This window comes from Falco cherrug, chromosome 5 (genome assembly GCF_023634085.1).
Source record: "Falco cherrug isolate bFalChe1 chromosome 5, bFalChe1.pri, whole genome shotgun sequence".
NCBI lineage: Eukaryota > Metazoa > Chordata > Aves > Falconiformes > Falconidae > Falco > Falco cherrug.
In genome coordinates, this window is record NC_073701.1 from 8,202,317 (window position 1) to 8,220,480 (window position 18,164).

The following is an 18,164-nucleotide window of genomic DNA, read 5'->3' on the forward strand; positions in this document are numbered from 1 at the left end:
CGGACCTTCTATGCCAGCTTCACGCAAGCTTGTTGCAAGCTCAAGTCTTTGCAGTTCACTGCCTGCTCCAGGTTTTAACCAGTAAGGAGGTTAGCTACCCTTCTTCTAGCCTTCAGCCTGTGAGCTTTGGACATCTTTAAGTGAGTTCCTTTCAGCCCTCTCAGAGCTTTGACTCCCCAGCGGATGGCACCAGGCTGGGAGGTAGATGGCTGCCCCTGGCTGCCTGGCCCACCGTGCTCAGCACAGACACGGCTGAGCTGGTTGTAAAAGCGCTCTTGAACTACTGCCTGCTACAGAGCAGCAGTCACCGACAGCCCCTGCGTCCAGCTCCTCTTGCAAAACGGTGCTCCAAGGCAGGTGTTTGTGCAGCAGAAGGGAACCCTGGGCAGCTGAGGCTCTAAGTAGCTCACTTCTTCAAAGCTCTCACACCATCACTTATAAACCAAGGCTCCAGCAGCGTTTTGTCAAAATAAGTATGGCTTTGCTAGTTACTGTTTTTTCTCTGTCCTCAGCAGCACTGGGAGACCTGCTCTTTTAGCATCTCCACGCAAATCACACAAAGGTACTAAGCTTTCTCCCTCTCCTTTCTCTAACCCAGTACTGAAGATGACAGGAGATACTGACTCCAAGTACAAATGCTACAGATACTATTTCTCCCATGGAAAAACATAGCTGGAAAATGTTAAGAGCCAGATTTGTAACACTGTACCCTCATAGTATTCCAGCAGGCAACACTTATAAAATTATCCTGAATGACCTCAGTGGTGCCAGAAGGCACCAGCAAGTTTAGGGTGCCCCGGACTGGCTGCTTCTAATGTCAATGCAATGATTAGGAGAAGAGATAGCATCAGTCAAGACAGATTTTTGTGCCTTAAGCAGGTGGTAAGCAGAGATGGCTGGAGAGGACAATGAGGGAGCAGTGCTGTGGTATGAACATATTCAGTCAGGATGCTGCCTCCAGTAATGGAACACATCTAGGCGGGAAAAAGATAATGAAAGAAAAGAAGGCAGCAAAGGCATCAAGACACAGATCATCACGATGTACAGAGAAGAGCTTGGCAGACTTTCAGGTGAAGTAGGAACCATGTCCACTCAGCAACTGTGTCATCCAGAGAGCTGTAAGCAGCAAGCTGACTCTGAAGAGGCTCAGGAACATGAACCCATGTGTAGGCTGAAACACATGTTTTTGTGCAATTTTAAATGTATTCAAACAAAAGAGCGCAAGTTCTTCTTATTAGCTTGGTGCCCTTTAGCTCAATTCAACATGTTTGCTGGTAAAAGCTGCTAACTTTAAACTGGAAACAGGGTGCCTCATAACAGGTGAGAATTATATAAATTGCACATAGAAGACATCCTGGAACATCATGCCCAAAAGTAGTACCACATGAGCCACTCCTCAACAGTGAAACGGTTGCACTTTTGTCAAAGGACAAGGGCACGAACAGGTCTCCTAACACTTTGCTGCTTGGTTCAATGAGTTCTGTGCAAGTTGGTCACAGGACAGCTAAACAACCATCCCTCGGAGGCAGGGAGAGCTCCGCACCGAGCCTGTCCTGTTCCGTGAGCTGGCTCGTAATCGGTGAAGATGAAATCAGGGACTATATTTATTCTCCCTGCCCAGTCATATCTTTCTATAGATCCCAGGCTGTGTCCCGCTTCCTTGGCGTGGATCCTGGGGACTAGTAAGCAAAGGAGGGCATAAATCAGTGCCTCGGGTTCTGTCAGGAGCACACTGAACCAACCATCCACGCTGGGAACAGGTGCGCTGAAGGCAAGCAGGGACACTGTCCCATTTGGAGGAGTGGGGGAGGGATTGCAGAAAACTTGTTCATTTCTTCTCCGAGCCTCGCCTAAACTTTTCACCCTGCAAGGGAGTTATTTACCTTCTGCAGTTCACCAGCCCAGTTAACTAGACTTTCTACTAAACACCACTCCATGCTAGGTCAGGCCCCAGCTAAGTCTAGTCGGTTTCTGTAGTCCCTTCACTTTCACTTTTGCTCTCTTACTTCTTTTCTGGTCCATTTCACTCTCTGCTCTGACACATTCACTCCAAAGCTGAAGTATTTCAGGGACTGTGCAGAATGACTAGTAAATGAAGGCAGTCTTTAAACACAACCGTAATTTTTCATCATCAATTTTAAAAGTTACCTGTCATGAAAACTAGCGCAGACTGACAGTGGCAGGGAGCATGTCACTAATCTATGCTTAATAACCACGGGGTGGATTTTCAAGTAATATTTTAATAACATTTTACGCCAGCACAGCTTCTGAAAGCAGCAGTCCCACCCTCACCTCAGCCGTGGCTGCTCATTTCCACTCTCATTATCCCTTCCCTAAACACCAGCACAAGCAGCTGTGCAGCGAAAGAAACCAGGGGACACACTCAGATTAAAGTTCACTTTTTTCCCCCCCTTCTGGCTCGGTGTTAGTTTTAAGGAGCATCAGTTCCCTGGCTGGCTCCACAGCACAACCACAAAAATGTTTGTGCCAGCTCAGAACAGGAACTGATGTCTGAATAAGAATACTGACACTTGCTGAGCCTCAGGGTGATCAGCCCTACTCAATATACATTGCTCTGTACAGATGCAATGATATGTATACCCAGTAAAACTATGTATTGGAGATAAGGCTGTGTAAAGACGACCCCACCCATGCCCACACACAGTGAGAGCAATCGATTCCCAGCTCAGGGAACAATGGCCCCATGGGTGGACAGAAACCTGCAGAATGACTTGTAAAGTGCTCTGTATGATGCTTCAGGGCATGGTGATCCCATGACAGGGCCTGCAGACAATAGATTCCAATGCAAAGGAAAAAAAAAAACGCAAGCACTGACTGGGCAGGAATAGGGCTGCCTTCCGTAAGGTCCTTGCTAGTGCTTTGAGAAACACCTTTAACAACTTGGAACTTTTAACCAAATATTGTGCGCTCTCAGCCATCGCTTTGCTTTTTAGTCACAGAAGTACTAGTTGGCTTCTGCCAATACTGAGCTAGAGAATCCAGCCTGGACCAGCTTTTTTGTGGACAAAATCAAGAGAGAAATTTCAACTGTCGCATAGGTCAAAATTCCAATTCAAAATCATGTCTGCTACTTAAGAAATTGACTTCTGCTGCAGCTGCAAGCCTGTGTTTCTCTGCATTCAGGGCTAGGTGAGAAGAACCCACAGGTGAAAGGCACTCATGCCAGGGCTTATAGCAAACTACAATGAAAGGGAGCAGCCAGAGAGGTCTGTTTTCAGCTCTTAAGATCTGAAAAGCGTAGCTAGTTAGTAAACTGTAGGTGTTTGCACACCACCAGCAGCCATTCAGGGGATGAACTTCTGCCCTGTAGCACCAGAGACCTTTACCTGTTAGGGTAACAAGTATTTTGGAGACAGCAGGAGGGACACCTAAAAGACAGACCTTGTTACACCATGAAGCCATTATATGATACCGAGCCAAAGATTAGTTCAGTAGCCTGCCCAACTCTTGAATCTACCTTATTGACACTCCCCTGAAGAAGACAACTACAATTCTTTCAGCTCTGTGAATGTTAAAAATATTCACTGGTTTTCCTAAACACAGCTTCAAGTGACCAACTGCATCAACTTGGGAACACCTGAGGGAAAAAGAGTTAATTCAGAACATCATTTGGTAGAAGGCAAATGGCCTGCGCAGGGCAGGCTGCCTGGAGTGCTGTGGTGTGTCCTCTTTCTCCTTACCATACATCTTGCCTTCGTCGGACAAGATAATCTTCCGCCGTCCACATGGTGGGTAGATGGCTAGCGCTTCCTGGAAGCTCTGCTCGATGTCCGGACTCCACACGCCCTCAGCGTCATTGTCAATGGGTTTGTCCAAGGCCTCGCTGCCCCCTGAGTCGTTGCTCCCCTCAGGGGAGGTGGGAGAACTCCACTCGTTGGAGGTAATGGTGCCAGCTAGAAACTCCAAGGTGCCACGTGGAGAAGCAGACTCAGAACCTGCGATGATAAACACATCCCATCAGTCGGTTAGAAATCCTCCTCTCTGGGAAAATGAAGAGATACTAAAGGGGAAAAGGAAGTTTAAAAGCCTCAGTGAGGAGAGATTTTTACTTCACGTTTACCTTAAACGGTAACTCAACCACATCCTTGATTTCTATTTATGTTGAGATGAAAACCTTTTCTACAAATCCTTCTGATAAAACAGCCTTCTCCCGTCTCTCTATGGCTCAATAACTCTTACCACTTCCCAGTTCTCCCCAGACGCTACATCTTCTTGCCTCTGTCTCCTTCTCCTAATTTCTTTCTCCTTCTGCTGTCATTATCTGTGTAACTGTTATTTAACTTTCTGAAGCATGCATACAGGAATCCAGCCTGTGTGAAAGACTATACAAAATAAAGCAGTGATGAATTGTCCAGTCATCACTGAGCACTAGGGTTGAAATTTTCTTAGATACTGTTTCACTGCATCAGTTAGTAGTCGGTGTCACTTTTAACACTGACATTTCTTCTTCTCAAGGATCAGCTGCAGTTCTAAAAAGCAATTCCTGGAGCCAGACATTTTAATGCAATGTCTCCCAAATCTCAGCACTATATCCTGGCAGGAGCAGAAGGCACCATGAGTAAAAGGATAAAGGCACTAGGCTGCAGGTCAAGAATCCTAGGCATTTAGCCTGTTTCTACTGCTCGTCTTCAGAACGACCTTGGGCAAATTCCTTCAGTACCCTGTGCCTCTCTACCCCTTCATCCTTTACCAGTCTCAGGCTATTACATTTGCCACTGAGCAGGAGCAGAAATTGGTTTGTCATTGAACCTAAGCAGGTAGCTGCCAGGTTTTGAAAGCTACAAGAAAGCTACTTACAAACACCTACAGCAGAGGCTGAAGTCTCACGGAGCAGGGCTGCTAAAACACTTGTTCAAAAAGCAACTTCAGACCATACAGACACTCCCAGTCAACCATTTGTAAGACAAAGGGCTTCTGAAGACACAGTTCATTCCCCTGCCTTAATCTTAATCCCAATGCTGTTTATTCATCTTTTTAAAAGTTTTGTTACCTGAGCTACAAAGAATACTCGTAAGCCACCATTTGAGAATCCACTTAAATGAGAGTTCAAAACTTCCCTGCCAATCACCACAATGAGCTGGGAAAAATCAGAATAAAGCTTTTTTTGCAAGAGCAACAGAATCATCAAACCTGTACTGAAGAAGAGTGTTAGGAGAGGCCTCCAACATGCCAAGTCAGCCTAGCTCAGAAATATCACAGCAATAATGTAAAGGGGGACAGAGGAGAAATTTGGGCGTGTTCTATGTCAAAAACTAGCTAGAACAAAATTTGTGCAGTTACACCATGCCCCAGCTAGTAAATAGGAAAAGCAGGTCCATTCAACTTCAGAAGTTCAAAAATTCAGAGCTTGTGGCTCCAGAAACTTTCCTGACATCAACTTAAAAAAAAACATTACACCATACACTCCTTTTTAAGTCCCTCTTTGGTTCCTTTCCTCTTTGGATTTCATGTTTACAAAATCTTCTCCAAGATTGTGATTACTAGATTTTATTATTATTCTTTTTTACTAAAAGCTTAAATTCTTAAGAATTTTTTCATTTCAAAAGCTGAAGTTGTAGAAAGAGGTGGCAACACTGCCTCTCAGAAGGTTTTGCTGCTCCTTAATGACTTTAGAAGCAGCAGATACCCATTTTACATCTCCATAACCCACCAAAAGCTCAGGAAACAAATAATATCATACTGGGCATTTGAATAATTTCGAGACAGAGTATACTTCTCTTACACGGTGCAGCATTTTAACAAGTGGTTCACATAGCCGTTTAGAAAACCCAGCATATGACTTACTTCCCATGAGAATGTTTGGAACACATGAACCACTGGAATGTCCTACCATTATCCATCCATTTTAGCCCTTACATTAGATTATTTCAATCCTCTTGACCCATACTATACATTTTCAGAGCTCTAATTAACATGGGAAGAAAGAATGAAATGGGAGGCCAGGGGGGCAGAGAGGGGAACTTGGCCTTTACCCTGGGGCAGACACCCCAAGCACACTGTGAATGGCACCAAAGCAGGCAATGTGACTTTAAGGGACCCTGAAATGAACGGTAAAGGTTGCTTCCTTCACCAAGCATCCATCACCAAAACATATCTCCTTTCACTGATGAAGATGCTCAATAAAAAAAATTACCCGGTTATTCAAGAGATTGTCCTGCTGGGGAATCAGTGCAGCGGAGTAAGCTTTCCACAGTGGGGCTCTGACAGAGGAACAGAAGCTATCTGCTCCAGCTGTTCTTCTTTTGATATTTCTCCAAGCAGCCCTAGTCCCCTGAGGCTGTCACGACCCCCATATTTAATGCACATTAAAATCTCCACGAACACAAGACACAGGCTAGTTTTAACTTGGGCTGACAGGATGAGAAATGGAGGGGTTCAGAAATAAGCCTGAAGTGTGACAGCAAGTGTATTCGCAGTACCACCTGCCCTTGGAAAGCTGCACGCCTGGTAACAACCAGCGGGCTGCACACCCACGTGAAAACACCCGCTGTAACTGTTCAACTGTACAAGCCAGAGCCATGGTGACTGGAAGCTACAGCCTCTGCTCAAGCCAAATCCCCTAGCAATGCAGACAAGTAAACAAAGTCATCTTCTAGAGAATGTATGCCCATCGCAACCATAAAAAGCACCTACTTTGAATCCAGATATTTTCATCCCCTTAACGTCCATGCAGACACAGATTAATACCTAGCAGATGATTTCAGCACGGAACACTTAGGTTGGAAACTAAGCAAATATGTCTTAAGCATAACTCCATCCCACCCCCAAATCCTAGGAGTTCTTGCCCGATCATTTCATGTTTTACAAGGCTTCATACATCTGCACCAAGTGCCTTTGGTGACAAAGGAAACTCTAGGTCCTTTCTGATCCAAGCTCCAGAATAAGTGGAGGAGAAAACATGCTGTATTCAATTCACTGCCAGCTCCCAAGACTCTTTCTCCAAACACGAAAGAAAAGTTGTGCCAACTTGAGCAGATGTCACTTGTATATTCAGGCAAGTCCACAAAGCAAGAGACAGAATATGCGAGCCTAATCTCACACTGGTCTAAAGCAAGGGAGATGTGGAACATAAGAGCAGTGAGAGAAGAAATGGTATAAATCTTAAAAGTCACTAGGTACATTTATTATTTTTATGAATGCTTCTTACTTTCTGTGCCTTGACCAGCAATGTTAGTTCTATCCCAAGATACAGCTAGGTCAGCAGGCACCAAAATGTGCTATCGTGGCCAACCCCACCCCAACCTTTCCGTACCCTGGGGGCTGATTCTGCTTTCCCTTCTTGGCACTAAAGCTACTCCTGATGGATGATGAGAAAAGTGGAATTGTAGCGACTATAAAATCAAGGATGTTTGGCCAGCTCCAGCTGAAAACTCAGTAATCACCCAGACACTAACACAAACTGACCTTCTTTTTGATAACTTATGAAGAAATTCCGTAGGCTGACACGATCATGAAAATCCTTGTAACTCCATGTCTCTATTTCAGTAACGTGCCAAGAGCTTAAAGGGCCTGTAAAGTTTTCTTAAATAATGTTGCTTAAACAGTGAGCTCCATGTGCAGTCCCAGGGGATAGATGCTCCGTGCTCAGAGGCAATAAAACAGCAATGCAGGGAGTCCTGCTCGGGTGGCGTCTGCTCTGTGGGTCTCTTCTCTGACCGCTCCTGGCCTTCCGTTGCCTGCACTGTATATCTGAACTCACTGGTGGCCAAAGTGGCCATTTATTAAAGTAAGCAAAGCAAACTACAGAGAAGCTGGGGGCTAAACTCGATGGCAAACAGTGTTATTAGTATGGCAAGTTGAAAAACTATCAGTGGCATCACTTCCCATTGAAAAAGCAATCTGGTCAAAACCAGCATTTTTCAAAAACATGCTGATGTTGAATGTGTTATTTATAAGAAAGGTTTTAATAATATTCATCAGTAACTAATTTCACAGAATACAAATGTTTCAAGTTGGCATCTAGCTTTTGGGTTGCTTCTGTTTTCCCATTCAATCAATACTAACTATACACATAAGAGCTTAGTAACTTTAACGGTGATTTGTATTACTGAGTGTTCTAATATCACTAAATATTTTAGTACTTGTAAATTATTGTTTTCCCTTTTTTTTTTTTTTTTTTTAATTTTTATTAAGTTCTGCCTGTAGAAAAGCTTGTAATCACAAAGCTTTCTTCTGATGTGGATGGAATTCGATCCTGAAGTCACTAAACAGACACCCGTTCCCAGGCATGCTCAGACAATTCCTTCCCCATCTGAATCCCCTCGCCAGGCAGAGTTCTGAGGATCAGAGGAGTCAGAGGATGTTGTCCCGTTCTCATAACAGGAAGTTTTGCCAGAGGTTCCAGGCTCAGTGTTTGTTCCCTTCAGATGCCCTCCAGTCTGAACTTATTTATGCTCCACTTCTTGGCTCTCACGTTTCTGGTACTGTACCTTACAGTTCCCACTCTTACTTTACTGAGAGACAATTAGCTACCTTTATTTGTAGGGTCCAGTCATGGATTCTTCTCCCCCAGGACACAAGCACCTCCACCTCCTCACCAGAGTATCTCTACTTCCTTCTTATGTTTCCCTCTGTTCAAATACTGGGTTTTATTCACTCTTGGTCCCTGCTCTTTCTGCCATGGCCATCTCTTAATGAGTCGCTTACAAAGGCAGGCTGTTGGGTCAGAGGAAAGGAAAACCAGGGAGAAAGCACAAAAATCCTTCAGCTCCAGCAGCTTTGGCTTAATTGTTCTGATGCTGGTAATTTCAACACTAACTCTTTCCTTTCACACACGGTATCTCATCGAGATTCAGGGATCTTGCAGGGCTAGACAGCTGCCAAGAGCCCTTCAGCGAGGTCTCACTGACAGGGAGCCATCCTTAACCGACTCCATAGTCTGACACATCTGCTTTCTAATATCAATCCCTCAGTCATTACTGTTGGTAACAGCTCCCTCTTCAGTGTTTGTGGCAGCTGCTCAACACAAAATCATACTTTCCTGAGGATCTGAAAAATTGCAGCCAGCTGTCTCCAGTTGTTCAGATTTCTTGGAACTGCTCTGTCCAACAGACTCTCCCCCACACATACACTCCATGGCCACCCCCTTTCCCTGCTGGAATCAGTATGGAGCACAACACTCTAACCAGAGACATCCCTAGTCACTCACCCCTCCCAGGCAGGAACGCTTGCCAGCACAGCCATGCGGAGCCTGACAGCGGGTTCCACTCCTGCTTCTGAGCAAGCCATTTCACCAAGGACATCCCTTCATCCTTAGTCTCTTTTAATGGAACTGCAAGCTGCAGGGGCAGAGACTGCTGCCTATTACAGGTATCCCTTGATGTTATTGCAATGCAAATAAAACCAAATGATTCCGGTATTCACTGCCCTGGTAAAGTGAGCCAAATACTGTCACTATAGAGATTCTGAACCACAACATTTTCATATCTGATCAGCAGCCAAACAGAGAATTTCAAAACAGAATGAGTTTGGCCAGAAAAGAAGATGTCCTGCTGCTCAAACTGTAACTTTAGAGCAGTTTATAACAAGAAGACGACCTGGAAACAGCAACAACCAGTCAGTTACCTCCATCCAGAACATGCCAACAACAAATGAGTTTACACAATCCAGTCATACAAGGAGATCTGGGTTTAGGAAAGCAACAGTTTGGGATACTACAAAATCTATTGAACATGGTACAATGGAAGATGGCATTCCAACTTACCAGAGGAAGAAGGCTGGGAAATTCTACGGGACACTACAATAATAGCTCAGTTCCTCTGAAAGAGAAGAATGAGTGCAATCAGTAGATGAGTAGCTCCAAGGGGGTGCAACTCAAAGACTGCAGGAAAAAACACGTACTGGAAAGGGAAAAGGTGGGAAAGCAGCTATTCAACAGTAACTAAGGTCTGTTAAAGCTTTCAGGCAAAAGAAGACAGAAATCATTAACATGTTTTTCAGGTTCTCTACAGAGCAAAATAAAGATGGCAACTGTAGAAAGACTTAACTAGTGCTGAACTGTGCCTAGGGAGGTAACGGTGCTTTTGCAGCACCAGCCAGCAACCAGTTGCTCACACACCTCAGCAGCTGCACTGCAGTCATTAAATGAGCCCGGAGCCAGAGCCACTGGGTTTCAGCAGAAGACCTCAGTGACAGTCGAGGTGGGTGGGTGCAGTTCACCAAAGGGCTCCACTCAAGCGCTCCAGAACAGCTTAGCCGAAGGGTGAGCCTGCTTTCCAATCTCACCTCTTGCCCTGGGCCTCCTGCAACTGCTGAGCTATGCTGGCTGTTGCCTGTGAATACTCCTGTCCACCCAGGGCAGCAGAGTAACGCTGCCTAATCCTGTGAATAAAACCAGTTGAGGTAAGTGTTACTTGCTGTAGGTGAAGCAAAAGCTCTTAACAGGCAGCCATGCCAGGCAAGGAAGAAAGGCGAACTGAGATTTCCCTCTTGTGCGTTGGGCAAGGTAATATAATCATTACATCTACAGGCTGCATTGTGAGATTTTTGTCTCTGTCTCACTACTGAATAAAGCTGGTTTACAAACCAGCCTCAGATTATACCCAGCATAAGCAAGGGCTCCAGCTGAGTGCTTATCACACCGCCTAGCACAAGATCAAGCTTGGTTTGCTGGCTACGCTGAAACTGCCTGCAGCAGCTGCTGCTCAAAAGGCACCTGATTTCCTGAGCAAAGCAAAACAACACTCTTAAATGATGGCTGTAGCCTAGCTCTGGCTGAAACAGAGAGAGGATGTAGTGTCCAGCACAGTGATATAAATCAAAACAAGGAGAGAGGAGAACTTCTATCAGTGCGGCCCTGGATAATGCAGTCAAACAGGATGCGATGAGATAAGCCTGTGTGTGGCCTTGCACACCATCCAATCAGTTACATTTGCGATAAAAGAAACAGAACACAGAGCCTTGCTGTCCTAAGGAGGGGAGGGGGAAAAAAAGAAAAGCCCACAACCCAACAACAAGAAAACCCAAAGGCTGGTTCTGCTCCCACTAGTCTAGGGATGGTCAGCTTGAGGACTGATCCTGCGCCACGGCAAAGTCGTGCACAGCTCCCACGTGTACAGGCTACATCACAAGGCCACCAGCCTTGGACTGACAAAATGACTACTGCGTGATTTATATCTCGGCTGGGAGAGAAAAAAATGAGCCAGCAAGGGCATCAGAGATTGACACTGCCAGGTTGCCCTGGGATTGAGCCACACACTGGGCTGGCCCTCAAAGGAAAAATGCAATTCCTGGGGAGTCACAGTTATCTCCCATGCAGGAACTGTTCCCAGAGCTCCCATTCTCCCTCACTTTCCAAGACATGTGGCATGTGTTTCACAGCTTCCCAAACAGATGAAGGCTGTGGCAGGGTGAAAATGGTTAGCCACCCTCATGCTAGCACAGCAGCAGTCACCAGGAGTCATTCTCCCAACAAGTGCAGAGCTGGTTAGAAAGCAACAAACCTGGAGGAAGCCCAATAATCATCTCCCTTTTCTATTGCAGAATCACCCATAGTGTCAGCTAACACATTTAAATCACAACTGTCCCTTCAAGTATAGGCAAGGGTAGGCATTGACTGATTAAAATTACTGGGGTCTTAACAAACCAAGCTAGAGACAGAAATAAATCATGCTTAGCATTTTCCCAAAAAGTATTCACTTAATTATTAAAGGATAGGAAACCTTTAACAGCAACCTAAAAAAGCCTTGCTCCTAAACTCATTGAAAGTCAGTTGTCCTGAAAATCTCACCATCGGACTCAAAAGCCCCCATTTACCAATGGAACAAACTAGAGCACAAACACCTAAGTGAACTACCCAGACTGGTAAATCAGACTGGGGACAAAACCCAGACAATAATTTCAAGACCAAAAAAGGTGAACTTTAAAAGCGATTTGCCATTGCAAGTGGTGTAACTTCAGAGGGGCTTGTGTTTAACGCTGTCTGGAAATCAGACCTCCCTTGAGGCTTTCCTGACAAATAGCAGAAAATTGAGACTCCTAACGCCCATTTTATGATACCCACATTGAACTTTTATTTCCTAATCCTGCCTCCTGTTCATGACACGTCTCAACCTCTTGCTTAGGACTCAAGGCTAGATGTCCCAAAAAAAACTCTCATCTGTGACACTAATGGCAGAATTTCACATGAACTCAGACAGCATACAGTGTTTGCAAATCTCATCCAAAGCAGTGAAAACACTTACCTCCAAACTATAGCCAGTTTCCAAGAAAAGAAATAGCTGAACCTGGGCTAGGAGACTTTCAACAGAATAGACAGAAGCGCTGACCCCACAGGCCATAAACACAAGTAGATTTCTGCATCTGCAGCACTTGCGGGTGGTCTGTGGGGTGGGCACAACCTGTCTGGTCAGGGCTAAGCCCTTTACTAAAGCCTCGAGACAAAAGCAAACCACAAACAGGCAGAATAGGTATCTAAAATGGGACCTCAATTCCGTCAACCATTTTTACTCATGTGCCTCGATTTTAGTAGTAGCTAGATGGAGCTTAAAGGTGTTGGATACTTTGGATAACCAATTCCTAAGTACGGAACAACCACAAAACACCTGTGTTATATGAACGAGCCCTGCTCATGGCTACCAAGCAAGCTGCACTCCTGGGGTATGCAGAAACCACCCCAGCTAGGTTTTGGAGCACATGCTTCACCCGGAACGTGCAGCAGGTGAACATTCACTGCTTACAGCTGCGATGATCATTTCTTGAGGGCTGACAGTGAAGAAAGCCCACCAGATCTGGTTTTCTGTAAAAGAGTCTGAAATTCCCTAGCAGACAAGCGGACACCAGCCGTTTTAGCCAGATTCCAGTGGTCCCACCAGTCTGATACAAGAGAGGGCAAAGCCAAGCCATCCTCAACTCTGACGAGCGTAATCCTGAGCACAGAACTCTTCCCTCTCAAGTTGTGGCACAAACACACTGCCACTTCCAAACTGGAATTTCATAGAAAGCAAGTGAAAATCATGACAACCTGCAAGTGCAACCCCAGCCTTCAAACAGCAATCATGGGGGGGAGGGGGGGAGAAAAAAAGGTGCCAAAACCTGAAAAACACAGGTTAAACTTGTCCCCAGATATTACAGGAAAGCATGAACCTTCCAATTTATCTCTTTGCCCTTCCAGACCCTTCTCATCAGGAAGGTCAACAGGTTATATACCTTCTGCTGGATTAATCTACAGGAGAACAAGGGCAGCTAGCCAAGCAAAACTAGATTCTTAAAGGGACACAGCTAACCACTGACTTCACTCCAGTTTTTAAAACATGTTCTTACAAATAAAACTGGTGATGAAAAACAGTGGAAAAAGACGCTGCTTTTATTTTTCGGTTAGCTTACAGATTACTGGGAGGACAGAAACACTGATTTACATTGTTTCCCCTGCACAGTTATTTTCTCCTGTTAGCCTAGCTCCTTCACAAATGGGGGTGGGGAAATAAATAGGATTTAATTTATTTATTTGTATAAAGATAAATCAAAGAGCAGCAAGTACTTAGAGAAAATCTTACACAAACGTCTTGTTTACACTGCTCTTTTTTTTTTTCCCCTAAGCTGACAAGATTTTCAAAACAAGAGAACCTCCCTAAATCCTGCTAGTCTGGTATCAGTGAGCTTTATTTCAAGGACCTGCTATGGAGAAGATCAAGGAAAATGAACTTAAGACACATCAGCAAATCCTCCTTTTCCATTTCACTTTCCATGCTGAGTGCTCTCTTCACTCTTCCTCCTTCGGTTAAAGCAGTCCTGGTTACAAGAGAGATTAGACTTTGCCTGGACAACTGTCATTAATGGTTACCATACTATTTGAAGGGAGGCACTGTGGGGACTATGCTGATTTATTTTCTTTTTGGCACTAGCAAAGCAGATGCTTCAAAGGCTCGTATTCAGGCTCTGAAAGCCACGGGCACTCATGTCTCAGAAGTACAGCAAAGTAAAACACCTACCCTTTGGCAATCATATTCTAACGAAGGTAAGAACAAGGTAATTATAGACCTACAACAGAACAGAAAAACAGAGCCAGTGACTCAGCCAGTGGCACCGGGAACTGGAAAACCTGCCCCTCCCTAGCAGGAAAACATCTAATTCATATGGTGTTAAAAACAAAGGGGAGTGACTGCATTATCTCCAGAGAAAGGAGGACCCAAGGGGCAGAAACAACAAAAATCCACCTCAAAAAAAACCCAAACAAACAAACAAAAAGAAAACCCAAGAACACAAAACACCACCTCCAAACCCCAATGAATACTTTCTAATCAACTAGTCTCAGATCCTGTAATGAGCTCCATGCCTGCTGCAAATTCCTGGCTTTTTACAAAGCTCTGCAAAGGAACATGTTGGGCATTTATTTAGTATGGTGGTGGGCATAACGCAGAAGCTGGAGAGAAAGAGGAGCATACACTACTGTAAATCTTGATAAACTTGATTGGTCTTCAAAGGAGGATAGAATTGCCGTGTGAAGTCAGGGAATGAAAAGAATACAGTGCATGACGTGATAGGTTTAGATTTAGAATAGCCTTCGTTACTCTCCAAGGAAATCATGGCTGAAAAATCACTTCAAATTGGCTTTGGACAGTACTGCTCATATTATTAGAAAATTAACTTACAACTTCAAAACTAAGGGTAGTGATATATACCAATGGAACCAACAGGTCCAGGGGGCACCTACTGGGTTGCTGCAGGGACCTTTGCCAGTCCAGTTTGCTTTGACATCTTAATTAAAGATCTAAGACTGAATAAAGGGAATGGTGATAAAACTTGCAGGTGATAAGAGTTGTAAACTTCATTAAGTTTACAAACACCAGTGGATAGAAACAACTCAAAGGGATTCAGACAGCTCAAAACCAAACAAGGGGGGGGGGGGTGTAAAAATACGTGGGGAAAATAATGCAAAGAAAAAAAACCACAGCTAAATCAAGGAAAAAGCCCTGTCACAAGCAGAAGCTGAAGACATGCCAGACTGAGAAAAAAATGAGAATTGTCTGCAGAGCAAATGCTTCCACAAAATGACCAATGTAACTTTTGTCAGCCTGTGCTCAGATATCACTTCAGGCAACAAAGAGATGAATCAGCTGCAACATGTAGAATATCAGATATCAATCTGCAAAAGGTGCACAGATAGATTGAAGAAATTGAAGAGTATAAAAAACAACCATCAGGCCTATAATAATAGACATTGAAAAATATTAAAAGCTTAGTCTCATTAGTGCTTGTAAGAATTTAGAAAGTGTAAGTGCAGAGAGAGAGAGAGAGAGAGAGAGAGAGAAACAAGCAATCATTTCACAGAAATATACACCAATGTAAAAACTGTTGCATTAGAGCAAGAAAACTTTTCTGATGTTAAAGCACCTTAGGGGATGAAAAAGTTGCCCAAGAAAACTACTGGAAGATACAATGCATAACATTGGGGGGTGGCATGTAACAAATAAATAAAGGAGAAAGTTTGAGCCTCAGGGAAAGTATAATAGATCTTTTTAAAAAGATAACACCGAATTTTTGCATTCTTAAGAAACAGTTATGGCCAGCTAAGACAGAAAATCATTTCACTGTCACAGGAAAAACCGTAGACATGGTCCCAGGAACTACTTAAGGTGGCAATAGATGGCAACGTTGCTAAGAAAACATTGCCTTTCTTCCCCCACTGCCCACCCCCTAGCCATTGCACCCCCTCCTCCAGACACACCAGCAGCATTTATGTGACCGTATGATTAACTAGACTGGAGAACAGATGTGGCTGAAAAGTAACTTGCTGAAAGAGAGTGTTACTTTTCATCTGGGTCAACCCTCTGGCCCAGGTCAGTCAACTGCGGTGCCAATGCCCACGCCAGGGACAAAGCAAGAGGTGTGACAGCCGTGGAAACGGGCGGCTTGGGGCTGTGCAGGCAGGTTCTGTCAACAGCAGCGCCAGCCTGAAGTCCTTGTGGACCCACCCCTGGAGTTATGTTGTGACAGAATCAGGAGCTGAAGGATACAATCAAAAAAGGACACATAATACTATGGAAGGGAAGTTGTGGACGAGTCTGACGCTCCAGAGAGGTGAGCAGCACCCATTGGAAACTGCACTTTTCAGCAACCTCCTCAAAACTCCACTTACTGTATTCGAGTTCTGTGAAACAAATACCTAAGAGAACCAACAGCGACTGTGATTTTTTTAAACCACAAGCAAGATTCCGTGCCATGGAGCCCTTTTTCTCTTCAGAGCTTGGCAGTACTATTTTCACACCATTTTCCCACAGCGTACTGCACTAACATTAAACACTTGCTGCAGTAATAACCTGAAATACTTCAAAGCGACTCATAAAATTAATTTTAAAATCCAAAAGACAGTAGCAGGAACCAAGACAGTGGAGAAATTCCTAACACCCATTCTCACGCACACTAATTGCACACTAATTGCTCCCGAAATCTCCGCAGGAGCAACGAGCTGCTAGTCCAGCTCAGAGATGACAGACTTCGTCACATGCTCGAGTTTGAGGGAGCCATCCAGACCGGGATTTAGGAAAACCCCGTTAAGATGACTGCACCCGCTGGCTGGCTGCCCTTCATTCTGTCAACCCAAGTCCCAAAGAAAACCAGAGCCCCACAGCATCCACCAGCCCGAATAAAGAAGCCCCTCTATGTTCATCACAGCACCACCCAGGTTCTTCTCTGTTGGGAGAAAAAGCTATCAAAACCCAAAAAGCTTTAAAATTTAATAGTACAGCAGCTTCAACACGGACCCAGTCCTTGTTGTACACCCAGATCTGCTTTCCCCCTTGCTCCGTTCCCCTCGCCCCTCCCCATGACTGTGCCCCATCCTACTGCCCACTTCCCTCAGGAGAACAATAAACCCTCTTACAGCTGCAGCCAGATGTGCAGACAGGTGAGCCAAGGCTCCGCTCCCGGCGCACACAGGCAGCGCAGTCAAGTCTAGGGGAAGCCAATCTGTTCCGGGTAATAGGAAATGGGGGGTGGGGGGCTGGGGGGTGGAGGGGAACCTAACCAAAAAACCCACAAGCCTTCCCTCCCTCCCGGGACCCTGCACTCGGGAAGTATTTTGCGGGTTTGATCTGTAGAGGATTCGCAGACCTCAACTTTTTAACCTTTGAAAGTAACGTAAATGTAACATCAGGTTAAACAAAAACCAATAAAAAACAAAGGGTAGATTAGTTGCGGTGGTTTGGTTATTTTGTTTGTTTGGGGGGGTTTGTTTCTTTGTGGGGTTGGTTTGTTGGGTTTTTGTACTTCTATACGACCATTCACCACAAAGTACTTTACAGATGTCCTTAAAATACAGGAATTACGCTCCTTCCCCCTTCTACAAAAACAGCTCCGTCTCCGGCATCCCATGCAAAGAACTGCTTAAACGGAATTATGTAGAAAAGATAAAGGGTTATTTGGGGAGGCTTTTTGTTTGGCCGCTTTACGTTCATTTAAATCCTTTCCAGAGGCATGCCACCAAAACTCGGCTCTAACTTCGGAATAACTGCTTTGGGAACAAGAGTATTCCCGCATCCTCTGGGAAAAGCCCTGTTAAGAACCCGCACGCCTTCTCCCGGGGGGGTTCGCATCGGACTGTTTTGTTTTGTTTTTTCTCTCCCCAAACCATCGCCCCCGATTTATTTATTACAGAAAGTACCAGGAACGGCACGGAAACCTTTTTTTTTTCTTTTTTTTTCTTTTTTTTTTTTTGGTTTCTTTCCCCCCCGCCGCCCCCCGTAGCAGTGCGCGCAGCTGGCAACCGGTCCCACAAGACCCGAGTTGCCGAAGTCCCAGCGCCGGCGCCCCCTTCCCGGCGGGGGAAGCGGCCGAAGCCTCCATTGGGGACGTTCCCGTCGCTTCCTTTGTCGCCGGTGCCTCCCGGGCCGCACGAGCGGCCCCAGCCCCCCCACACACACGCCGGCAGCCCCCCGCACCCCCCGCGAAAGCGATCGTCAAACGGCCCGTCCTGACCTGAGCGAGGCAAGAGCGGCCGCTGCTCCGCGGGGGCGGCGGGGACCGGCTTTAAATCCTCCTTCTGCTCCAGGACTTTCTGCCAAAAGAGCAGGCGAGGGCTGTGGCTGCGCGCCGGCCCCCCGCGCCCGCCCGCTCCCCACCCCCGGGCCCGCAGGGCTGGGAGCGGGGCCGCGGCCAGGGTGGGCGGCCGGGGCAGCCCCTCGCTCGGCATCGCCCCCCGCCGCGCC

At 45.5% G+C, this 18,164-nt stretch overlaps 1 protein-coding gene across 5 annotated transcripts in view; it reads right to left on the reverse strand.

Annotated features, from left to right (window-relative positions):
* Window positions 1-18,164, reverse strand: part of TEAD4 (TEA domain transcription factor 4) — a 57,268-nt gene that overhangs the window by 38,818 nt on the left and 286 nt on the right. For 2 of the 5 annotated variants that reach the window (XM_055711138.1, XM_055711139.1), the window contains exons 1-2: window positions 17,935-18,163; window positions 3,702-3,956 (exon numbers count right to left, since the gene is read on the reverse strand). In XM_055711138.1, the coding sequence (XP_055567113.1) occupies window positions 3,702-3,956; window positions 17,935-18,148 (469 nt within the window). In that variant the 5' untranslated portion in view covers window positions 18,149-18,163. Of the gene's footprint in view, window positions 1-3,701; window positions 3,957-9,724; window positions 9,780-17,934; window position 18,164 lie in introns of those variants that run through there. The other 3 variants (XM_055711140.1, XM_055711141.1, XM_055711142.1) reach the window with 3 other exon arrangements.